Source organism: Colletotrichum scovillei, assembly GCF_011075155.1.
Source record: "Colletotrichum scovillei strain TJNH1 chromosome Unknown Contig00004, whole genome shotgun sequence".
Classification (NCBI taxonomy): domain Eukaryota; kingdom Fungi; phylum Ascomycota; class Sordariomycetes; order Glomerellales; family Glomerellaceae; genus Colletotrichum; species Colletotrichum scovillei.
In genome coordinates, this window is record NW_023336262.1 from 1,566,825 (window position 1) to 1,591,205 (window position 24,381).

At 54.8% G+C, this 24,381-nt stretch overlaps 6 protein-coding genes across 6 annotated transcripts; 3 read left to right on the top strand and 3 right to left on the bottom strand.

Moving 5' to 3' along the window:
- Window positions 1–2,956: 2,956 nt before the first annotated feature.
- Window positions 2,957–9,406, bottom strand: HER10_EVM0011259 (cellular morphogenesis protein). The gene is made up of 2 exons (XM_035480695.1): window positions 3,983–9,406; window positions 2,957–3,930 (listed from the first exon to the last, which is right to left on the bottom strand). The coding sequence occupies exons 1-2, from the start codon at window positions 7,446–7,448 to the stop codon at window positions 3,698–3,700; spliced, it is 3,699 nt and encodes a 1,232-aa protein (XP_035335359.1). The 5' UTR covers window positions 7,449–9,406; the 3' UTR covers window positions 2,957–3,697.
- A 2,712-nt stretch (window positions 9,407–12,118) lies between these two features.
- Window positions 12,119–13,803, bottom strand: HER10_EVM0007817 (Arp2/3 complex). Its single transcript, XM_035477361.1, has 5 exons — window positions 13,659–13,803; window positions 13,359–13,600; window positions 12,882–13,304; window positions 12,677–12,826; window positions 12,119–12,626 (listed from the first exon to the last, which is right to left on the bottom strand). The coding sequence occupies exons 1-5, from the start codon at window positions 13,718–13,720 to the stop codon at window positions 12,544–12,546; spliced, it is 960 nt and encodes a 319-aa protein (XP_035335111.1). The 5' UTR covers window positions 13,721–13,803; the 3' UTR covers window positions 12,119–12,543.
- A 204-nt stretch (window positions 13,804–14,007) lies between these two features.
- Window positions 14,008–17,000, top strand: HER10_EVM0011297 (WD domain-containing protein). The gene is made up of 2 exons (XM_035480732.1): window positions 14,008–14,061; window positions 14,121–17,000. Exons 1-2 carry the CDS (start codon window positions 14,045–14,047, stop codon window positions 16,984–16,986), a joined length of 2,883 nt encoding a protein of 960 aa, XP_035335362.1. The 5' UTR covers window positions 14,008–14,044; the 3' UTR covers window positions 16,987–17,000.
- A 115-nt stretch (window positions 17,001–17,115) lies between these two features.
- Window positions 17,116–19,332, bottom strand: HER10_EVM0005969 (ALG8 glycosyltransferase family ALG6). The gene is made up of 2 exons (XM_035475567.1): window positions 18,930–19,332; window positions 17,116–18,865 (listed from the first exon to the last, which is right to left on the bottom strand). The coding sequence occupies exons 1-2, from the start codon at window positions 19,183–19,185 to the stop codon at window positions 17,325–17,327; spliced, it is 1,797 nt and encodes a 598-aa protein (XP_035334986.1). The 5' UTR covers window positions 19,186–19,332; the 3' UTR covers window positions 17,116–17,324.
- A 668-nt stretch (window positions 19,333–20,000) lies between these two features.
- HER10_EVM0008849 (pH-response regulator protein palC) lies at window positions 20,001–21,623 on the top strand. Its single transcript, XM_035478357.1, has 2 exons — window positions 20,001–21,242; window positions 21,298–21,623. The coding sequence occupies exons 1-2, from the start codon at window positions 20,070–20,072 to the stop codon at window positions 21,556–21,558; spliced, it is 1,434 nt and encodes a 477-aa protein (XP_035335193.1). The 5' UTR covers window positions 20,001–20,069; the 3' UTR covers window positions 21,559–21,623.
- A 416-nt stretch (window positions 21,624–22,039) lies between these two features.
- On the top strand, window positions 22,040–24,300 carry HER10_EVM0013409 (aldehyde dehydrogenase; the record flags this gene model as incomplete). The annotated part of the gene is made up of 2 exons (XM_035482768.1): window positions 22,040–24,086; window positions 24,172–24,300. The coding sequence occupies exons 1-2, from the start codon at window positions 22,422–22,424 to the stop codon at window positions 24,298–24,300; spliced, it is 1,794 nt and encodes a 597-aa protein (XP_035335532.1). The 5' UTR covers window positions 22,040–22,421.
- Window positions 24,301–24,381: the final 81 nt, after the last annotated feature.

Consider the following 24,381-nt stretch of genomic DNA (forward strand, 5'->3'; position numbering starts at 1 on the left):
AGAGTTCAGCAGATAAACGTTGCCATACGGATACTTGACCTCTACCTGCAGCCCTCTGTCGCCTGCCGCCTCCCGCCGGCCTGACAGCGCTGGGCTCTGGTCACTTCAGTTTCTTTTGATGGTCCTGTGCCATGCCCCAGCGCGGGAGCCATCCGCCCTGCACCACTCATGAGCATCAGATAACACTGAATCCCAGCACCTGAGATGGCATCCTTGCCCATAGAGCCAGCCTCACTCCTCTGGCACGACCAATGGCTTTTGCTAGCGACACAACACTGCACACCGGCACGACACGGACCATTTGCTTGCCAGCTTGCCTCTCCACCACAGTACGTCTACGGATATATGGAAGTGGAAAACAAAGAAAAAGAGGCTGCAAAGACCCCCATGCTCAGAAGTCTACACAGTACGTACGGCGTACTACCAATGAAGTCACAAAACAGTCGCTTTGGCCAATGGAAGCCGCTATCCAAGGCTTCATACCTATGCAGTACCCTGAATTGCCACCACGAAGCTACCAGGCATATTCCCACTCAGCGCATTTACCTTCCTCCCAACCACCAGACACAGCCAATCGCTGAGTCTTTCACTTTCACCATCGAGCCTCCCTCCCGCCCCCGGTCCCTGTAAAGTCCCCGCGGCGCCGGCCTCTTCACCGCTCAAATCAGCCAACGGCCCCGTAACCGGACTTGCGCAAACGGACGGGGGCAGACCATCAAGGTTCGCCCTACCTTGCCTTGCCTTGCCTTGCCTTGCTGCAGTGCGGTCTCCGTCACCCGGTCCCTATCCTGTCTCGCGCTACATCCAAATTCAATCGTACTGGTGGTTAACAAGACCCCCCTTGCGAGATTTTCTGACATCCGTCGGCCTTGTTTTCTTAGTCTGTTCCTTTATTTTTTGCCACCCGACATGGCCCATTCAAACGCGCATCATCACCATCGTCAGTTCAGAATCAAGATCCAAGACAGGGAAATGTCGAGTGAGATGTAATGCCTCAACTTGAGGCAATTGACTCTTACAATTTACCACTCTGGATCCTGCCGAGGGGGGGGGGGGGGGGCAACGGGAGGGGCCCCCAAGGGTCCTCTCCGAGATGAAGGCAATATAGCCTCGACGAACGGGAGGTGCTCCCGATCAGGAAGCTTGCAGCCAGATTTCGCATCGTCTCTTCTGCGTGAAGGGTTCTCATGCAACAAAGCAAGGAAGCAAGCAACGACGAGAACCCGACATCGAGGTATTGGGAGAGGGGGCCATGTTGCCCGTCTTCTCTGAGCTGTTTGTCGCCAGGGCCCCAAGAAATGCCCGCATTCGGGAGTTTCGCGCGTATTGGTAGCAAGCAGGGCATGACGAAACGGAAGGTTGGGCCTTGGTGTGAAGTGCATGGCTGCCAAACAATACAACAGCCCTATCTTGGCTACCTGTGACCTCGAGGTTAGAATCTACTGCATAGTTCATTGCAAGCATTCCGTACACGGCTACCTGTGTTCTCACGTCCCCAGGTGTCTTGTCGGGTCGGGGGCGGCGGTGGTGGTCGCTTCGGCCGAAAGCTATCATCAATATGAAGGCTCATCTCTTCGTCTCACCCAAGTCCTTGTCAAATCGCATCCAAGGCACACACACATTTTAGATGTAGTATAGTATTGAGATGTAGTCCACTTGGACGGAAACATCCGTCTCATAACCCTCATTAAGAGAGAAGGGGAGAGAGAGAGAGAGAGAAGAAAAGAAAGCCCTCGTGTACCTAGATGAAAATCAAATCTACGCCCTTTAGCTGGCGATCATCCGCATCTACAAGACAGTGTCTCACCCGCACGAAACAAACGCCCTTTAGAGCATCTCAGGGGCAGGGGCAAATCTCAACGCCCGGGGAGGAGTACCTACACAACTACATCACGGTGGTTCTCGAGAAACATCAAGGCGGGCGGAAAGAAGCACACTTAGACCGCGAGCGGAATAAGCTTTAGACGTTTACTTCCCCCTCCCCCTAAATCGCCGCCATCTACGATCTCAAGCCCTCGTCTTCCCCCGCTAGTATAGTATGATTGTGTGGTGCTTCGTGCTTGCAGGCCGCTCATGCTGTTTCCGGGCGTGAGTGAGTGAGATATCGTGAGCTCGCTCGCTGTTCCGGGTTAAGCGCAACGTCTTGTTGTCTTCCTCTTTACCTCTCCCCCTCCTTGCTCGGGGTGTGTAATCGAAGAGCTCACCACGAGTACCTACCAAGCTCAAGCTCAAGCTCAAGCTAAGCTCAACATCTCGAAGCTTCCAACTCATAGCTCCAAGTTTCTGGACATCTCGAGCTAGGCAGGACGTCTTTCGTTCAATCACGGAAGAGTTCGCATACACGAAACCATCTCCCTATCGAAACACTTTGTTCATTCCGGCCAACACTTCACCCACTCACTCACTCACCGATGCAGACTCAGAGCTCCCATCATCCAGTATCTAAACGAGACCGAGGAAGGAGGGGGCGTGTAAGGCGCTGTATCAAGATGAACCAGTCTCTGCCAGCGTTACACAGTTTCGAAGACATACCCGGCAGTGGAAGAGGAGAAGGGGGGGGGGGGGGGGCGTCGAAGCATGAGCTCGATGATCGGAGGGTTCAAAAGAGAGAGAGAGAGAGACATGTACGCAAGCAGCTAAGCTTACAAGCGACATGACGATGACGGTGCTGGCAACGATCTCAAACGTCGTACAGGCACGTAGGGCGAGACATTTTCTAGCTGAGGGGAGTCCTTGGGGGAGGAAGGCTTTTTTTTCTACGTGGCTGAGACAAGTGTTATGAGACAGGATCAGGGGGAGAGATGGAGAGAAAACGGTACACACCAGAGTACACTTGGATGACACTCCTCTCCGTATCCTCGTCATCTTGACGAGTAGGAAGACACAGATGCTGGGGCACTTGACTGCATCGATCACGATGGACGGGAAGAGCAGGAATGTTACTGTAAACCTTGTTCGATACTGGATATTAAGCTACCTATGGCACTCAACCGCCATGAAGCTACTGCTAATGTCTTCAAAGCTGGGTAGAAACAGCCTCAGCCAAGACTTGTTGGCGGAATTTGGAAAAAAAAAAAGGAGAATTCCTTTCCTCCGCCTCTCTCATACCTCCAAGTTCAGAAGAAGCCTTGATCCCTCCTGTCCGACCTTGGGAAACTCCGAAAATGTCTCATTTCGAGACGACAAAGTGAAGAAAAAAATGAAACCTGATTGATAGTGATTGGTGTTGTTTGGTTGTTTTGGTGTATGCGCGCGACCAGCTCGATAACAAAAAGGAGCTGTGTCCAGTTGTAGTGTACAAGTTCCAGGGAAGGAACCTTGCTGATTGTGTCCGAGAAGAGAAAGCGGCTTAACGCGCATAGTGGTATAACTAAACATGTAGACATTAAACAAAGGTCGTGAGGTCGTGAAGAATCGAATGCAGAGAAGTCGAGGCGGTCCACGAGGCTACTGTCAGATTGTATGGCGTGCCATATCGATTGGTCGCAGCCAGGCAGACTGCTTTCGAAGACTTGCGTTTTGCGTGGTGTCGAATATGTGCTGTCTTCGTCCCTCTTGGACTCAACAGCTGATTCTATGCCTCTGTTGGTGAAAGATGTCGAGTCGCGATGGTATCCTTTTTCCACGCCATGCCTGTCCAAACGCCGGAAAGCAAAACCCTGATAAAAGACCGAAACCGAAACGTTCCTCACAAGTGCTACACGTGCGGAGCGCCAGGACGGCCCTTACCGAGTGACTCGAGTAGCTCGTGGGGAGGAATCTTTCTCATACCACCGCCGCGGTCATACATCGATGTCGGTGCTGGCGAGTATCCCTCACGCTTCTTGCGCAGGCGATCGAGGGCCATACCGACGATGACGATGAGGAAGATGAGGGCGAGCGATATACCAAGTCCAATTAGGACAATGAATCCAAGAGCCATGCGGCCTTCTGCTTCGATATCAGTACGCATTTCTAAAGGTATCGAGTCTGCAAAACTTACCATTGTCGGAGAAGAAGTCCTGGTGCTCGGTGAAGATTCTCGAAATCGAGCCGGCGGTGTTACCGCTGTTGACTGTGAGCGCGTACGGTTGGAAGGTCGTTCCATTGAAGATGGCAGCCGACGCTGATCCGTAGCCGGGAAGGTTGAGGGAGCCAGTAATCATCAAGGCTTGGTTGGAGTCTAGGATGTCGGTATTGTCGTGGGATGAAGTCAGAGAAAAGACCTGGATGCTGTTGACAGTAGTACCGGGAAGTAGAGTAGTTCCGGCAGATTGCCACTTGGAGCCGTCGTACTTCATCAGGTAGATGGAGCCGTTGTTCGCGGTTCCGGAAACCCAGAGTTGCTTGCGATCACTCGATCCAGCCGTCAGAACCTCGACGGGACCAGGCAGAGAGTCCTCGCCGGGGTAGGCAGACCATGCCTGGCGATCAGGGCTGTACATGGCAAGCATGGTAGGGGAGGTACCATTCAAGGTGAAATTGCCACCGGCGACAAGCTGGGACTTGCTGGTCCAGATGAGGCAATGTCCAGTGCCTTCGAGGTTGACACCGGGACGGTTCCAACCTGCCAGAGATGTGTCGTAGTAGCAGACACCTGGGCAGCCAAGCGCTCCAGCTGATTCAAAGGAACCGGCAACATAGACATCGCCAGAATCGGGACGGACTTCGATAGATGTGACGGTCGCGTTTCCACCGCTGATGCCGGGAGGTTGCGTGCTGTTGAAGGTAGCAGTCTGGAGGTTCAGAGAGATGATACCTCGCACAGCATTGTTGTTGACGGTACCACGGACACTGCCTCCGGCAAAGAGAAGGTCGCCAGTTACCGCAAGGGCAATGAAGGTTGAGTTGTCCTCGATCTGAGAGCCGAGGCCGGTGATCGAGTTCGAGTTTGATCCGTCAATGAGCACCAGGTTATTGGCGGAGCTGCCGTTAGTGCCCACAGCCGTGAAGTGGCCACCCAGGATGGTAATATTGCGGCTGTTGCCAGTGTAGAATGCACCAGTGACCACGCCCGTAATGTTGCCACTGGCCAGAGAATCGCGTTTGCTGACGGTGATAGAGGTCGTCGAAGATGGCTTGAACTTGACCGGGAACTGGCCAAACTTCTCAGCAAGGGTGACGGCACCATTGGCGCTGATAGTTGCCGAGGTCATCGATCCTGCGTAGAGAGATCCTCCTCCGGGAAGATCGAGAATGCCAGTGGTCAGGATTCCGTTCAAGGCCGGGACAGGGCCGTTGAGGTTCTGCAGCCAATTCTTCTGAGAGGGCACCCAGACGGCAAAGCCAGAAGCCTGAATAGCTGAGTTGTCTCCGAATGCGTTGATCTCGCTGAAGTCACCAGTGAATGTAACGACCGACTCTGCCTCACTCTCGCTTGTAATATTGACGAGCATTGGGACAACGTGGGAGACTTCGCCGTTGACGCCTGCACCAAGTGCAGTCCACGTGTTGGCGGAGGTGTCGTACACACCGACGTTGTTGAGACCTGTGACGGCATTGTCGAGGGTGTTGGAGAAGACACCACCAACGTAAAGCTGGGTACCGTTGAGTTCCATCGCCTTCACTTCGCCATTGAGACCGCCGTCGAGAGCCATGGTAGCCTCGCTTGCCGTGTTGATACCAATGACATTGCGGGCAGTAGATGACGTGAAGTTGCCTCCAACGATGACCAAGTCGCCAGCAGTCGTCAAGCTAGTGACTGCAGATCCTGAGGAGAATGAGGACCCGAGCTGGTTGATCTTGGAGCTCTTGAAATCGGTGTTGACTGTGGCAGACGAAGGGTCGAAGTCGAACAGGCCATTCAGGCCACCCGTCGAATTGATGAGGGTGAATCCGACTCGCTGAGCAACAATGGTCATTTCATCAATGCTCTGCCCAGCCAAAGGAGTCAGAGTGACGCTGGGCCGGAAGCCGTCTGCTGAGCTCGCCTCGATATAGCCGAAGTAGATCTGGTCATACTTGTCAAAGTTATTAGTCTGGTAAAGGGACGTAGTAAACTTGTTGCTACCAGTGGACGACATGATGCCGGTAACGTTGACCTGCGCTCGAGTCGAGCAGGTACCGTCTTGCAGGCAGCCGGGCGTGTACAGGTTGACGGAATAGTTGCCAGACTCCTTGAGATCCGGGAGGAAGGTAACCGTGGCGGAGCTTGCGCTGATGGTTCCGGATAGCTTGGCAGTCAAGTACTGAGAGCTGCTCTGCAAGGAAGGAGATGTCGACCACGGTCCGGTGGTGGTGGCAGATGACTTGGTGTCACTGTCTGCGCAGGCCGGGGAGTTGAAGTCGTTGATGGCGTACGAGTTGATGTCGTCCTCGAAAAGCTGGATGCCGTTCAGACCACCGCCAGATCCGTAGTAGTCGGAAATATCGATTCTGAACGAGTTCATTCCAACCAGGTTGACAAAGTGGAAGTCCTGGAACTTGAGAGTTGAGTTGTTGCTGAGAGGGCACTCGCTAGTGCAGGTAGCGTTCTGACCAGTTGTGGGGTCAACGTAGGTCATATTCAAGATACCGCCCAGAGGGAGAGCAGTGAAACGGAATGTCTTGGTTCCTCGGCCGTCCTGGTGGGTGTTCCAGAGCCGCATCTTGGTGGGCTGGAACCCAAAGCCGAAACTTGCCTGCCAGAAGCCAGCAGAATTGTCGCGGAGCAGCCAAGTGTTGCCTGAGCCATCAGCTCCGTCCGTCTTGCAGATGATGTTGCGAGGGTCACTAAAGCCAGCGGTAGAGGTGCTCGAAGCCGAAGTAATATTGGCAGTCGAGAGGTTGATGACCTGTCCATCCGGGGTGCTGGGAGTGCTAGTGTTGCCAAGTCCAGTGAAGCTGCCGCCAAAGACGATGTGGCCATTCGAAGCCTTGGTGATGGACGAAACAGGGCCATTGAAACCAGCGAAAGGAAGGTTAGTCCATCCGTCGGTGCCGTACCAGGCAATTGCGTTCGTCGAGTTGGCGCCTCTGAAGTTACCTCCAACGTAAACGGTGTTGGCAGCTTGGTCGCAGAGAAGAGCGTTCACCTGACCTGACAGACCGGCCAAAGGGGTGATCTGGGAGGTGTTGGGGTTGAACAAGGCAATGCCTTGAGACTGAGTGCCATCCAAGCTCGTGAAATTACCGCCAATTACCACTCCCTGCATCGTTCCATTGTCGAGGGTGAATGTGCACATGTCGTGAATTGAGGCATCAGTCGAGATGAGCGACGCAAAGGCCCCATTGGGCAGCTGAGAAAGCAAAGACTCGCTTCCGTTTGTGCTGTAAGGCTTCTCATTTTGCTCCTCAAATTGGTAGAGAGAGATGCCGTTGAAGTCGCCCGCCACACCAATTCTGCCAAGCTGGGAAAGGTCGAGGTTCGCATCGGAAACTGGGGTGAACTGGATTGCTGCCACCGAGGAAGGTGCGAGGGCTGCCACTGCAAGAAGGTTCGCCCACTTACTCCGGCGCGCCGAAGGGCGCTTACCGAGAGCTAAACGCATTGCTATTGCTGTTCAGTCGGCAAGAGGGTGGTGAGTTGGGTGCTGTGAATGCTGGGTATCGAAGCTGTTGAAGTGAAGATTTTTGATGCTTGAGAATCGGACTGGATATCGCGTCGCATTTGCAGGAATCTAATTTTGGATGCTGGCCATGAAAAGAATGATGTCTGCTGCTTCGTTTGATCGGTCGCGGGTTCGGAGGCGCGTCGAAAATCGGTGGTGCGAAATTAAACGGAGAGAAGGAGTCGAATCGGATCGAGTCGAATCGGAAGGTGAGGATTTAGCGAATAATCGGGGGAGTGAAAACGAGCGTCTGGTGTCGGATGTAGAGAAGGAAAAGAAAATAGAGAGTAGTTTGGTCGCCCAGTTCTATCGTCGGACAAGAAAAAAGGTTAGAACTGAGTTGCGGCCATTAGATGGCAACGACGACGAGGTGGTGAGAGCTGCGCTTCCTATTCTTCCCCCTGCTCTTTGTCGACCGCAGTGTTTTGTTGTTTGTTGGTGGAGAGGCGGACAGACACAGACGCAGACGCAGAGCCAGAGCCAGACGGGAGCCCAGAGGGAAGGAGAGAGGCTGAGTCGCCAGACGAGATGGGGCCTGGAATGGAAGGTGCGGGCCCCACTTTGCAGACTTGTACCTGCCCGTACCTGCGCCAGGGAAATTGGTGGTGACTTTAGGTTGCACTTACCTCCTATCAAAAGCACTGACACTTTTTTTGTGGGTGGAGCGGTGCCTCCACTCACCGTAAGGTAAGGTACGGACGGAGTAAGGTACGGATACGCAGTCGCGGCCACGGCTCCACGGCTGCTGATTGAAATGTGCTCGGATGGATTGACAATCGGTTTAGACTGGCTTGGGGCAAGCTCGACGAAAGCAAGTCCCCCAAACGTGAAATGAAGCAGACCGATTGATGAGAGACCAAGTGAACCGTTTTGTGTCGGTCGTCGGCTGGCGTCTCGGCGAAGAAGAAATTGTTACCCGAATGTAGAATAAGAAAGGGGAAAGAATGAATGATTGTGAGTTGCCCTAAAAAGGTGACTGCGTGTATGGAGTGAGTGTGGATGTATGCAAGTTGCAGCGGGGAAGAGCGAGAGAGAGATAAAGACGGGAAATCGGCGGGAATCTGATTGGAGTGGATTCCAAGAGGTGAAATTGAAACAGAGTCGCGCGCGAAAGCTTCGAGAAATGAGTGTACTACGTTGTCGACGTGGATTGATGAGGTGCTTGTCTTGTGTGTTTGCAAACCCGTAGAGGACCGCCGAAATGTCTCGCTGTGGTGTCGCCTCTTGCTGTGACAAGAGATGTCTGTGCCAGGTCGGTCAGGTACGAAGTATCAGTAGGTAGCGTACGAATAGCTGCTACCTGACTCTGTAAGGTAAGGTAGGTAAGGTAAGCAAGCTATCAGGAGAAGAAAGGGCGATCGTTGGAAAAGCCGGTGACGCCACGGGAGCTAAACGTCTCGAGAAGAAATGGCTCTAGTTCAACATCGGCCAATGAATGCTGCTGAGAGGGACGACCAGCGCTGTCCCCAATCTCGGATTTTTGGAGATCTTCAAATGTCGATTTCTCTCCTGTTCCCTTGACCTAACGGCACTACAATTCGATTCGAATGTTTCTTTGGCGTCCTTCTACTGTCTGCTGCGTATTCTTGCTCTATACTGCTCCAGGCGAGGATTTACTCTTCGTATACGCTGTAGCCACTGCAAGCCGCTATGCCTACGCGTTAGGTTGTCTTGCGTTTTCTTTTTCCACCCTCGTGCTGCTTGTTTGTCGTGAGTGGCCGGCCGAGCGCAGAAAGGCCGGGTAGATGGCAAAACGGTCCGGGTAAGGCGTCGGGAGGGATATTATGTTGAATCTGCGGTAAAGACGTCGAAACTGCCCATGGAATAGAAGAAGGAAGACTGGTAAATGAGCGACAGAGATGTTCCGCGAAGGAAATCTCGGGGCGAATGGGGGAGAGGGATTTGGTAAGGAGCAAACGTCGAAAAGAGAGGCAGAGAAAGAGGAGCAGCTCAACCAACGAAGAGGAAAGTGCCTCAGTCACAGTCCTGCAGGCTGCAGGTCACAATTGGGAGGTGGGAGGAGCCACTTTCACGTTATCCGTACCACTTTGCTCCTCCAAGCGCTCTTAGCAGGCAGGGGTTGATGTCAAGAATGCCCGGGGGGTCATCGGCGTCGTCCAGTGTGTCGTGGTATCGGCGGCAGACCACGCAAAAAGAACTGGCAAGCCTTCTAGGGTGCTATGTATGGAGCAGCAAAGCCTAGATTTAGAACAGCGATATGACAGGTGAAGAAGGTATAGGTGTAGACTCTCATCCTCCCTTTGCAAACATGTCACTAGGAAAGTAACCCGTTTCCTAAAAGAGGTTCGTGGCCATCCAGGAAAAGACCAAACACATCTTATCTGAATCTGTCATGATATGCCATCCGCAGGTTCGGGACCCCCAAGACGTTGAGAGGGAGAGCTTCAGGGCTTCAGAGGGCCCTCCCTCCGTTCCAGCCTCCCTATTTCGAATCTGGGGCATGATTGACGGTTTGACCTCTGAAGTCTGGCGTGTCTGGCTGTTCTGACGGCCACCTGCGGTCCAGGCCCAAGCAGCGCACGTTCTTCCCGCAGCAGTTCCCAGCTGCCGCTACGCCCGATACAGCAGAGTGCCAGTCTGCCAGAGACCAGACGGGCCACATCTTGAAGTGCCTGGGCAGATGACGGACGGCAGGTGGGGGGGAGCAAGCTTGAAGGTCGAGGAGGTGCCGGCCACTCAGCATTCAGGACTCATGAAGAGACCAGGAGGTTCCACTGCTAAGGTAGAGAAAAGTTGCTCAAGATGCTTTGGATGCGACAAAGTGCTCTGACTGGTCCATCTCGATTTACCTTCGCATTTGCAGGCACTGCCAAGCAGGTACGGGCAATACATAGATACATCAAACCGACACTTCACTTATTTTAGCGTCAGGTACGAGGCAAGTGCAGACCACTCGCCCTTCCATCTTTCCACCTCAGCTCGCGACGTGGGGTTTTTCTCCCCCAATCCCAATCATCCTATCACATCCGTCTCAAGTTTCCCAACCCTCCTTCCGCGCCGGCCGTTCCTTGCATTATTGTCCCGTGCACACCTCAGCTAAAAAGAATGCCATGCGATGCGATGGCAGTCCCGGGGGCTTGTCATCCAGTCAGTCTGGTATCCTCTCAGGCTCTCGCACTTGGCCGTCCACGGTATGCATGGGATACCTTGTGAGAGTTTAAGGGGTCGGGTCCTTCCTTCTTGGGGGAGCGACTCGGGGGAGGCAGAGCATCCGTACTTCGTACAAACTCATACCGAGTAGATTATCGCCACGGAGCCGCGGAAGAGGACGACTGCACATCGTCTTCGTAGCGTGCGGATTGGAGAATGACGAAGGGGGGATCCGGCGTCGCGGCATGGATCATCAAGCCGTCCCCTCCCTCGTCGCTCCCAGTTTGCAGTGTCGTCCGAGGTGACCGTGACGACTGGACGAGGGGGGGCTCGCGGCGCCCCATCTTCAAACCCAGTTGGTCTCACAGCCCATTGCTCGGTGGGGGACATCCCGGCCTGCGGCGTCCGCTCTCCAATTGATTGAACTGTCATCGCAACCTCTGCTGCATAAAGTACATACACATCGTTCACGATGCATCGATTGGCTCATCGACCTTTCGCTCAATGGGCACTACGCCTTCTCATATCTTTGAAAAATTGGCCATGTCTATTCGTTGAGGGAAACAATTGTCACGGCCCGATTCTGGACGGCGCAAAGCAGGGAAACGCAGGAAACCGAACTACCTAGCATAAGGAACGAAGCGGGCAGTGCTCAAAGTGGAGGATAAGTTCCAACGAACGCGAATCGCGAAAAACCAAGCAAGGCAGAAAAGGAGAGTTGAAAGCTCTCTGTCACGGCGCGTCTGCCCACCCACCCACTTATCGGATCCCTCTCTTGGGAAAAAACCACTTTAATTCACCATTATGCGCGGTTGTCGAAAGCCCACTACCTCGTGAATTATGTACACAATCCAAAAAACCTCGCCACACAAACGAAACAACCCAATTCCTTCCTTCCACGAGGAAACAGCTTTATGCGACCTGGATTACGTGCTTGAGAGGAACGACCGACGAATACCAAGAGCGATATATACACCTATCTTATGCAGAGAGCCACACCATATACCTATGGATACAGATGGGGGTACCACATGTTACATCCCCCCCCTTCGTTCATCCAAACATCAGGTTCTCTACTACGTATTAGGATAAGCTACGCATACCTAGCTCGAACATTTCGACTTTCTCGCTGTGGCAGCATTCACACATCGGACGGCCAGTAGTAAAGCCTCGAACAAACTCCAGCCCAATTAAGGCCACGGCCGGCTTGCTTCATGATTGTTCACATGAACAATCCCGGTGTGGCCGTCAACAATGCATTCATGTACAACATACTGCCTACACGGATCAGCCCTGGTCTCCATTCGTATGCAAACTGCACTACGTGTAGGCACTTGGAAGACTGAGGTGGGAACCCTTTCCCATCGGACACCGGTGTTAGTGTTGGAGTGGAGACGTCGATCCGGCACATCAAGCAACCGCCGCCATTAATGTTCCATGGATGCACCGCCGTCAAAACGCCGTCACCATCTCCCTTCCCCCCTCCCCGGTGCCCCCGTCCCGGCTGCAGTTTGCGCATCATCTGCAAAAGGTTTCTCCATCTCCGTCTCATCACCCTACCACGAAAAGGCCCGTCCACGCCTTAGGGCCTCTGATTGGCTCATCAGCTCAGAATTGCTCCCGATTTCATTACTGCCAAGCTGCTTCCGGTTTTCATCAGGAGGATTCCGAGGATAAGGTATAGTCTGCAGGGCTAGTGGTCATGAAAGTCTTTTTTCTTCTTCTTCTACAAAGGTAACAGAAAACCCCTTGGCTTGCTATCGCTATCAGCTGTGGGCGGGAACGCGTTGTATCGCATTTGCTTATACAGCTTCGATACGCCTGAGCTCTGGACGTAGTTTCAAGTTCACAGTCCAGTGAGTCCTTATCATCGATTTGTGTGCTGCGTATTCCGGGCATGCGGTGAGAATGCATCCTTACTAGCCTACGCACCCTGGACCTTGAAAGTGCGGCCGCTCGCCGTCTTCCGTTCCTTCTCCTCGCTATCGGGTCTTGCGCGGCGAAGTACTGCGTGGTATTGGTCAAAATGTTCACCTCGAAATCGAACTGTATCATACCTTGGAGGAAGTCGGCAGTTCTCTTGCGCATTCTTGAGTGAATATACGCCTTCGATGCCTTGATGTGGTAGTGGAAGTAGTCGCGGAAAGTTTGGATGTGGGAGATGCAGTCCGGCATTCTCTGTGGTGTAAGGTGGCGAGGGAAAAGGACTATCAAGAGACGTCAATGGCAAAGCAATCAAGCTATGTAAGGATAAACACTCACCAAAGGTAACGTATCCGATCTCGCCGGTTCCGGTATCTCTGACACCAGGGACTCCCTGGAGCTCCAGCGGGGGGTCGTTCCTGAAGAGCACCTGGGGAGCGTTCTGGATAGCTCGCCGACGGGCGTCGACGAATTCTTGGATGAAGATCTTGCCAAAGACACGGTCGGTTTCCTCGCGGAAGATGGTGCTGAAGATAACCGTGACACGGTCGTGACTGGCCTTGACGTAGATAGCTTCCTCCTCGCGGTAGTGGATAGCCATAACCTCGCCGCCCTCGCGGACACCCTGCGGAGCTTCCTCAGACGTGTACTTGGATGCCTCCTCCTTCAGCTTGTAGTGCTCCTCGTAAGCAGCCTCGAAAGGTGCGGCCATGGCGTTGCGCTTCAACAGCGCCATCTTCATGATCAGCGCATCCTTCTCCTCTGCATTTTCCGTCAGTCTCAAGTATCACCCGACATCATTGCAGTGTAACTGACCCTTCTCCTCCGGGAGGTTCTCCAAATCGATCAATACCGAGAAGTCGTACCCGGGTTCCGGCGGCACCACATACTGGCCATATTCTCTCTGCAGCACCTGCTCTGCGCCGTACTTGACCAAGTCCTTGTAGCATCTTATTTGAATCGAAAGCTGAATCTTGGTCTTCGTCTCGGGGGTCGAGATGTGGTAGATGACGCCGTCGAAATCGGAGACTGTCTGGTCGATGTGCGCAGGAGGGGCACTGCCTTGGAAGTTAGCAAGCTAGCCGAACATGAGCTACCATATTCCAATCCACGTACCCAGAGAATCTCTCGGTGAGAACCGATTGAATCAGAACATTCTGATAGTCGAGGAGAAGCATCTTGTCTGCGACCAATTGTCCGTACGTCTCCTGTGATGTTGTTGCGTCGTTGGTTGCTGATGATGCCTCGTGGTGGGGCCCGCCTGACGTGGAGGTCGCTGTCGGAGCTTCTGTGGCTGTGATGCTCATGCGGGACCGTCGATTACGGATATACTTCGGCACTCCCAGTCCTCTCCACTTATCTTCTGATCTTATCGATAAGGTGAGGGAAACTTTTTGAAAGATTGGAAGGTGGGAGGTTCGAGATTTTGATGATCGGTTTACTCGTCGCATTCTAAGGAGCCATTGACAAAGGGCTTTTTGGGCGCCAGGAAATCCGCAAAAATGGTCAAATCATACTTGTAAGGTCTTACAGGTGTCGCGGGCTTTAAGGGTGTGTCTAACATTTGTTTTTCTTCAGGAAGTACGAGCATAGCAAGTCTTTCGGCGTTGTCGCATCCAACACAGCAAACCTCGCCTGGGCTCCCCAAGGCAGAGCTGGCAACGGCGCCGGCCAGGCAATCGTAGCCGCAAACGAGGATGTCTTGTGCTGGGATATAAAGAAAGGCGAGCTTCTCAGCAGGTGGCGGGACGAACGAAACACGGTACCCGTTACTGCGATTGTGCAGAGTAAAGTCGACACAGATATTTTCGCCGTCGGATACGAAGATGGAAGCATTCGGTTATGGGATAGCAAGATCGCCACGGTGATTGTCAACTTCAACGGACACAAGTCGGCGATTACGACACTGGCATTCGACAAGTCGGGCGTGCGATTGGCCAGTGGCTCCCGCGACACCGATGTCATTATCTGGGATCTCGTGGCTGAGGTCGGCCAGTTCAAACTGAGAGGACACAAGGATCAGATCACAGGACTGCAATTCGTCGAGCCGGAGGGACAGGTCGAAGATGAGGATAACACGGCAATGCTGGACAGCGACCCGTCAGCGGAGGGCTACCTTCTTACGACCGGCAAGGACTCCCTGATCAAGCTCTGGGACCTGTCCTCGAGGCATTGCATCGAGACACACATCGCACAGACGAACGGCGAATGCTGGGCATTGGGACTTTCTCCCGACTACAGCGGTTGCATCACGGCCGGAAACGACGGGGAGCTGAAGGTGTGGTTTCTGGATACAACAGGACTCGCCGCTTTGAAGGGTCAGGTCGACGCTCCGCAAAATACGAAATTCCTCCACGACAGAGGGACCTTGTTCCGTCAGCACAAGGACAAGGCTATCGAGGTGGTCTTTCACCCCCGCCGAGACTACTTTGCAGTCCACGGCGTAGAAAAGGCCGTGGAGGTATGGCGCATAAGGTCGGAGGCAGAGGTCAAGAAGTCCCTGGCCCGGAAGAGGAGAAGAAGACGTGAGAAGGCCAGCAAGGAAGGAAAAGAGGAGGCCGATGCTGCGCCTGAGGGAGAGGATCAGGCAGAGGATATCTCCGTCGCGGAGGCTAGCGACTTTTTTGTTCAGTACGTGATTGTCCGGACGGGCGGCAAGGTGCGATCGGTCGACTGGGCGGTCAATGGTGGGAGCAAGGAAATACACTTGCTGGCGGGGACGACAAACAACCAACTCGAGTACTACAGCATACCCACGAAAGAGGGCGCCAAGTCCAAGAAGGAGGATGTGCCCGACTACACGCGGTCGCTGGCCGTGGAACTCCCCGGACACAGGACAGACATCCGCGCCGTGTCGCTCAGCTCTGACGACAAGATGTTAGCGACGGCCGCCAACGGAAGTCTGAAGGTCTGGAACATCAAGACGCAGGCCTGCATCCGCACCTTTGAGTGTGGTTACGCTCTTTGCTGCGCATTCCTGCCCGGAGACAAGGTCGTCGTCGTCGGAACGAAGACGGGAGAGCTCGAGCTCTTTGATGTTGCGTCCGCGAGTCTGCTGGACAGCGTCTCTGCGCACGAGGGTGCCATCTGGTCATTACAAGTTCATCCCGACGGCAAGTCGGTGGCATCGGGTAGTGCCGACAAGTCAGCCAAGTTTTGGGACTTTAAGATTGTCCAAGAGCCAGTTCTGGGCACCACGCGTACGACACCTAAGTTGAAGCTGGTCCAGTCAAAAACACTCAAGGTGTCCGACGACATCCTCTGCGTGAGATACTCCCCCGATGCCAAGTACATCGCCGTCTCCCTCCTCGACAACACCGTCAAGGTCTTCTTCACCGACAGCCTGAAGCTCTACCTCAACCTCTACGGCCACAAGCTCCCGGTGCTGAGCATGGATATCTCGTACGACAGTAAGCTCATCGTCACCAGCTCCGCCGACAAGAACATCAGGATATGGGGCCTCGACTTTGGCGACTGCCACAAGGCCCTCTTTGGCCACCAGGACTCCATCCTGCAGGTCGCCTTCGTCCCCCACAACTCGGACGGCAACGGCCACCACTTCTTCAGCAGCTCCAAGGACCGCGTCATCAAGTACTGGGACGGCGACAAGTTTGAGCAGATCCAGCGCCTCGACGGCCACCACGGCGAGGTCTGGGCCATGGCCGTCGGCCACACGGGCAACTTCCTCGTCACGGTGGGCCACGACAAGTCCATCCGCGTCTGGGACGAGACGGACGAGCAAATCTTCCTCGAAGAAGAGCGCGAAAGGGAAATCGAGGAGCTCTACGAAAAGACCCTCACCACCTCGCTCGAGCGCGACCCGGACGCCGAGGACCAGGAAGGCGAAGTCGGCGCCGCCTCCAAGCAGACCGTCGAGACCCTCATGGCCGGAGAACGCATCGCCGAGGCCCTCGAGATCGCCATCGCCGACCTCAACCTCCTCCAGGAGTGGGAGGACGCCAAGAAGACGAACCCGTCCGCGCCGGCGCCCCAGCGCAACCCCATCTTCGTCGCCCTCGGCAACATCACGGCCGAGGCCTACGTCATGAGCGTGCTGGGCCGCATCAAGGCCTCGGCCCTCCACGACGCCCTCCTCGTGCTACCTTTCGCCTCCGTGCCCATGCTCTTCACCTTCCTCAACGTCTTTGCCCAGCGCTCCATGAACATCCCGCTGACCTGCCGCATCCTCTTCTTCATGCTCAAGACGCACCACCGCCAGATCGTCGCCAGCCGCACCATGCGCGGCATGCTCGACGGCATCCGCGCCAACCTGCGCGCCGCGCTGAAGCGCCAAAAGGACGAGATGGGCTTCAACATTGCCGCGCTCAAGGTCGTCGGCATGCAGCTCCAGGAGAAGAGCGTCAAGGACTACGTCGACGAGAACTGGGATGAGGGCGATGAGAGCCGGGCTGTCAAGAAGCGGGCGTTTGTGCAGGTTTCGTGATTCTCAAACCCCCGGACAGGCATCATCATAACTGTAGCCTCAGAGAAAGATACAAAGTCAAGTCAGGACTAGGCGATTGTGGATAATCATGAGATTCCCTGTTTTCCTTCTGTTCTTCCTAGATATCGAGGTGCATCGCCAGGTGGTAGAATAGCATCGTTTTCGGCCTTTAAAAGTGTTTTCATGTACTATTCACCTCAATTTACCAAAACAAAAACCTTGCTTTTCCGATGCTCATTTGTCTTTTCTGAAATCCGTGCTGTTATTACATGAGCTCTCTTCCTCAAGAGACTCGTCCGTCTGTCATGTACAAGACCATTGCTAGTCGGCCCTTCTATCTATTGGCTCTTTGCTTTGTCCTTCGCGCCTCCTCTCGTCGGCAGAATGTCACTCTGCACAATCAACTGCAATAGACACCAGAGGTAGCAAATGCTGAATCCCACCGCACCGACACCCACGTTTGCAACCACCCAGAGATCGGGCTTGTCAATGGGCGGCACCACTACTCTCTCGACCACATGCCACGCAATCATGGCAACGTAGAACGCGCCGTGGAGAAGGAATGTTGCCCACTGGCGCAGTTTGCCGTGATCCTCCTGGAAGTAGGCACTCAGAGATGTTGGCGGGAGACCAAGAAGGTATGCCCACAGCAATGTCAGGACGGCGTACGGGACGCTGAGGTCTACCCGCTTAAGGAGGGGGAACATCGTCCACACGCCCAAGACGTTGGCAAATCCAACCCAAGCCCGATTATCTCGCGACAGTCCATGCTTACCGGCTAAAAGCATTGTCATGGGCATGAGAGGGAGTAGCGCACTCTTCTCGTGTACTTGGTAGCTAAAGAGAAAGAACCCCCATCCCGTAGTTGCGAAGGCCAGGGGAAGAAGTGACTTGCGCGGACGGAAGAACAGAATCAGGTTGGGCGGAATGATCGAGGCCAATGTAGCCACAAGTGCGCCTCTCTGGAGAAGCTCGGGAGGGTAGTTGCGAAGCTTGATGACGACGTTGGCGGCACACCAGAAGTTGGCGACCTTGTCTTCGAAAAGACCGCGCGCAAAAGGGAAGATGCGATGAACCATCTGCACCAATTGCTCGACTACCGGATAGTAAATGGCGTTGGTATCGAGGACGTCGGTCAGCCACGGGAAGAGGGGCAAGGCAGGCGGCGGCCCCTCATAGTCAGGCCGCGCATCAATGCCTCGATGAGCGTCGTAGAGAGTGCCCAACACCAGGGGCAGAAGCAGAAGCGCAAAAGCCGCGACGGTCACCAGGGCGATGCCGACGAAGCGGCCCGGCTTCAAGGGGAAAACGCAGCTGCCCAGGAGGAACGCGAAGACGGAGAAGGCATAGTAGAGGGCCATCTGCTTGAAGCCAAGGGCGGCGACGAAGAAGACTGCAGACCAGAGATAGCGGCCAGCCAGCATACTCGACATGCTCGCCAGGACGAGTCCAAGCATGACAGTGTTGTACTGAAAGTGAACGTGGTCGATGAGAATCGTAGCGGGCTGCATCAAGATTGCGACGAGCGCCATCCAAGCGGTCCATGTCGGCACATTGCTGTGTCTAGAGAAGCGTCGTACGAAGATGACGGCAGCGGGGATGTATATGAGGTACTCGGAGACAATGACTGTGGCGCGCATGAATATCTTCAGAGTCGGGTCGTCGGATCCTCTCGAGGTGTACAGCTCGAACCAAGTAGGGTCGATGAAGGCTCCAACCTTGCCGCAAAGCCAACTATGGTATGCCGTCAGGGGCGGGTAGTCGAGACCCCACCACTGCAGGTCGTGGAAGTACCACTGCGAGACGGGAATTTGTGTTGTGATCTCCATCCAGTGTCTTTGCGCCTCGTAGTCTCCGAACATGGGTGGTCGTTGGAAACCTAAGATGAGTGGCATGGTTAGCAAGAGCTGTCAATTCTCATCGGTGTTCCAGAGCGCATTTACCAGAGTACCCCCAAAGCCCAGCTGCCCATCTAAACAGGCCAACCACCATGAGGATCAGGGGAAGGACCTCCCATTGCGATACAGAGCCTCGAGCTGGCCAGAGAAACGAAGCCAAAGGGAAGATTGGGGCCTTGACCAGAGCCTCCTTCTTGGTGAGGTGGCTTTCCACAGTGGGTGTACTGCTGCCAGTGCCATTTCCACCGTTGGTCTTCTTGCCGCCTCTGCGCCGGGGTTTGTGGGGAGATGGACTGATCATGATGGCAGCTCAGTCGGTATCCAGTCGATTGACAATGTGCGGCATGAGGTGCCAGAAGGGAGTGAAGAATTGCCTGGAGACGGCGAATTGGCTTTGTCAAGGTCGTGGTGGCAGTGGGAGGTTCGCTGAGGTGATGCTGAAATCCAAGGGTCCACGTCGCGTTAACGAAGCCGACAGCTGGTGCTTCATTCAACCTGTAGGTCCTGTACCTAAGGTCCCCACATCCCGGCCGCTAAAGGCAGGTTCGGATCGCCAGGTACCTTCCTGCCGCTAGCCGTTCCCTTGGTCCAAACATTCCATGAATTCTTCAATCAAAGAAGCAGGGACAATCTGGGGCTGCTGTGACTGATAAGGCGAAGATTTGGTTTTTACTTGCTTGCAATTGTATCTCTTTAAGAAGATTGCAACAATGAATATGTTCCAACCATATTCTGTGCTGTTAGGTAAGACGTCTTTTGTCTAAATGCGCAGTACTTTACTTGTGTGATCTGGTGAAATACAACCCTGACCCTGTATGACTGAGAGCTTGAATCTCAACCTCGGGAGCCAACAACTTCCAATGTTGGATGGAAAGTGACACGGCTTCAAATTTTGCCATTTCGAAATCGAGCCTCAGCAATGGCCTGTAACAACTCAGCTCTGGGTCCTCTACATCGCAACCGGGGAATGCTGGTCTTAAACACGTGACCGCGTCTGGGGTCGACAAGTTAAGATGCGTTAGCCTCAACGGGCTGCTTTAGGTAATCCGGGACATCTAACGTCACAGCGAGGTACCTGTCTCTCTGGCAGCTTTCCATGTTAGTGAGTGGACGATCCTTGACTCTCATACACATTTCTCATCATACACCATCTTGACTTCGGCTGGTAACCAGCTCCTCCTGAACATGCCTTTCCCTTTTGTTCTTCCGACAACTTCGGCCTTCTCATTCTCATCCAGTTTTAGCAGCGACACTCACCCCTCATTGCCCCTCAGTTCCAGCACATATCGCGGGGTTGTGAGAGATGCTCTCAAAAAACACAAGAGACTACCCCCAGCATCGCAATCATCTCACGTTTCGACAGTCATTGGAGCTCTCAACGGCTACATCCCCTATATTCTCGCCATTGATGCTGGACTAAATCCAACATCCCAGTCAGGCGACTGGATCAACCTCAACACAAAGGCACCGCCCTCCATCGAATGGCGACCAACGCTTTCGGAGAATGCAGTGCCCGGCAGAGAGCGAGCGAGGGTGAAAGTGCAGTCCATAGACCACGAAATTGCCTTCACTCTCTCATCTCTGGCAAACTCATACACTTTAGTTGCTCGGGCAGCCCTTCACCCGCTGTACGTCACAACACAGGCCACGTTGGATAATCAGCAGCGGACAGCTTCCATTCAAACAGCGACCAAATACCTCCTGGATGCCGCATCAATATGCGACTATATAGCTTCCCGGGCTGAGAGAACTCAGATCCCGCCACCCTGTAGCGATGTATCACCCTCGACTCTTCGAGCTATGTCGTCCCTGGCTCTCGCCGAGGCGACACTGTTGGCGGTTCTCAAGGACGATCCCTACCCAGCCATTGTCGCACAAGACCGCAACAAGAACGACCGCGAGTGGATGTTCAAAGCCCCCGAGATTCCAAAAGTTCGTGCCCATTTGTTCGCGCGACTCTGTCTTGCTGCTGCGGAGCACGCCGCCCAGGCCTCCTCTCTTTGCCAAGCTGCGGGGCGGGGTTCCAGCAGGATCAACGAGGGACTGCTTCGCTATCTCGAGGATCTGCGAAGAACATGTCGCGCAAAGGCTTGTCGTTTCTTTGGCATAGACTCAGAGATTAGTGGCCAAGTTGGCACGGCCATCGCGTGGCTACAAGCCGGACTCCAAGAATTAGGCGTTGAGTCTAAACATTCAGCCAAAGGTAGTGGCTTCAGCCGGTTCAAAAAGGAGTGGAGCGAGAAACGCGAGGATCGCAAGGTCGAAAAGGAGACAACGTGGGGCGCGGATGGCGGAAAGGGCGAGGAGACGAGAGTGATCGAGCTGCTTGAAGGCAAGTGGCACAAGCTCAATGACACGGTAAGCCATGTTACGTCCAAGGTCGGTGACTGCGAGGCTCACAATTTATGCATAGATGAATGTCCAGATCGTGCCTCCGATTGGGCCCTTGCTGGCTCAGATGCCATCTGGCCGTGAGATACACACCCTCAAGCCGTATCAGCCGCCAGTGTTGGATCGCAGCATCTTGGAAGCCATGCGCGCGCCGCCTGAGAGGAATGACGACTACGGAGATGCCCTGAGCTCCGATGACGAAGGCAAAGGCGTATCTGGGCCACCTGGAGGATATCCTGAATCGAGACCGGATTACAGGAGCGCAAGCACGTCCTATTACTAGACGTCGTAGCAAGCATCTGTTCTCTTGTTTGAGAAAGTGTTAGAAGAGAGCACTGCCGGTGGGAGACACACTCTTCAAAGTTTTCACTAAATACTACGCTTCTCTGGCTCATGCGGCTCATTTCCGTCAACCCCGGATTGTTAACTCCCGCTAGTACTCAGTTCGTGAGCGCACAGTTCTTCTCCTATCATCCGAATCCTGTCCGTTTTTCCTGAACGGTTTTCCCCTCAAGTTCTTCAGAACCGCATTACTTGTCAACCGCGTCTCTACCCGAGCTCAGATGAACTCCGCCCTTCTCTTCGTCATGAGTCCGAGCCAGCATAACCAGATACGTTCTGTGACTTGCCACTTGCCATAGATGGATTGAAAGCTGTAAATCCGGGGCGGCCCGCTTGTCTCGGTCTCGGACAAGAAAAGCAGAAGGGGGAGGGGGGGAAGGAAAGCCGTAGGCACGGAGCTTGGGCCGCTTACTCGAAGCCAGGGGTAGGTTATTATGGGAGACTTTGCAACAACACCGACATCAAGCTTCAGATGACGCCTAGGGGCAGAGCTTAAAACATGTGTATTCCCGACCTCGCAGATCTCATTCGACCTCGGATCCCTTCCCCCGAAGTCTACCACTATGCAACAGTCGGGCACCGATGCCACGCCGTGAGGAGAGGGGAGAAATTCTCCGCCGCCTCCCGAATCACCCAGGACCTGGACGGGCGCCTCGTCAGCATTGCTAATATTACCAGTAGTCCGGTAGGTGTTTGCGTCCCCTTTCCTTGGGTCCCAAGTCAAACTGGTTTCTCAACACCATATCGTGTGTGTATGTGTATGTGCTGCCAAATCCACTCATTCCTCACCTCTTAGGGCGTCCGATGCGGAGGCATTCCGTTGCCCAGCCCGGTCGGGAAGACTACTCCTCCCATCGACGAAGGGTCTCATTCTCACCAACAATGATCAGCGCGGTAACATCCCCCGTCGCGAGCACCATCACGACAGCCAGCACCTCGTCCTCCGGCACCTCGACGGCCAAGAGCCACAAGAACAGCCTCGTGATCCACAGCCTCACTCCCATCTCGCCGTCGTTCCCGCTCCCGTTCAGGCTGACAGACGTGGACCTACTCCGCCGCGACTGCCACATCCACGGCGAATGGGTCTCCTCCCTCAGTAACAAACGATTCGCGGTCCTCGACCCGGGCACCGGTCGCGTGTGGGCGACATGTCCGGATAGCACCAGAGACGACGTCAACCCCGCTGTCAAATCCGCCTACGTCGCTTTCCAGGGCTTCTCGAAGCATACCCCGGCCCATGAGCGCGCTCGCCTCCTGACCTCATGGCATCATCTTATCCTCGCTAGCCGCCTCGACCTGGCCACAATTCTGGTTCACGAAACAGGGAAGCCGTTGACCGAGGCCCTCGCCGAAGTAGACTACGGCGCTGGTCTCGTCCGCTGGTTCGCCGGCGAAGCAGACCGACTGGAGCCGCCGCCACCGCCGCCTCCACCACCGACAACAACTCCACAATTACCGTCGCCGGCCGCATCCCGCGTCTCCTCCCCCACATCCGACGACGACGGCGCCGCCCCCACTTCGACACCCGCGACCGGCGCGTTCCCAAGCAAGCGCGGCGCGCTCCTCAAGCAGCCCATCGGCGTCGTGCTCGCCCTGGTGCCATGGAGCTTCCCTCTCGCCCTCACCCTCCGCAAAGCCGCAGCAGCTTTAGCGGCCGGCTGCACCGTCATCGTCAAACCATCCTCCGAATCCCCGCTCACGGCCCTCGCCCTCGCCTGCCTCGCCGACCGCGCGGGCTTCCCCGCCGGCGCCATCAACGTCCTGACGACGAGCCTGGGGAACACGCCCGTGGTGTCAGAGGCGCTGTGCATGCACCCGCTCGTCAAGGCGGTGAGCTTCACGGGCAGCGCGCGCGTCGGGAAGCGGGTCGCCGCCTCGTGCACGCGGAACCTGAAGCGCCTGTCGCTCGACCTGGGCGGCAACTGCCCGGCCATCGTGTTCGACGACGCGGACCTCGGGCAGGTGGCCAAGGACCTGGCGGCGCTGAAGTGGAGGCACGCGGGGCAGGCGTGCGTCGCGCCGAACCGGTGTTACGTGCAGCGGCGGGTGTATGATGTGTTTTCCACGCTGCTGGTAGCAGAGGCGTCGAAGCTCAAGGTCGGGCACGGGATGGCCAAGGATACGACGCTGGGCCCGCTGACGACGATTCGCGGGCTGTACAAGGCGGAGGCGCTGTGCAAGGACGCGACGGAAAAGGGGGCCGTCAAGCTTCTCGGCACAGGAAGGAGAGAGCCTGGTGACGGGTACTTCATGGCGCCGACTGTGCTGGGTAGCATGACGGACTCGATGCTCATGTGTCGCGAGGAAGTGTTCGCCCCCGTGCTGGGCCTGTACGTGTTCGACACGGAAGACGAGGTTGTGATGAGGGCGAACGACACCCCTGTCGGCTTGGCTGGTTACGTCTTTACGAAGAATAACGATCGTTTGTGGAGGATGTTTGATCGGCTGGATGCCGCAGTTCTGGGAATGGTAAGTTGACGCACGCTCTACTGCTGCCCGGCAGGATTTGATTCATCACCATCGCATTATGCAAGTGACTAATCGTACTTTACAGAACACGGTCTGCCTGGTGACGGAAACGCCCGTACCTGCTTCAAATAACGGGAACGGATACACACCGGCACAAGCTACGGCCTTGGATGAGTTTCTTGTCACAAAAGGTGCCGCGATGTCTCCTTCGTAGCCTCATTATTATTTTTGGAACCAGTGTAGGATATTGCAATCGCCTTCTCTACTTCCTTGTCTTGTCACTCAGTTTAGAGCT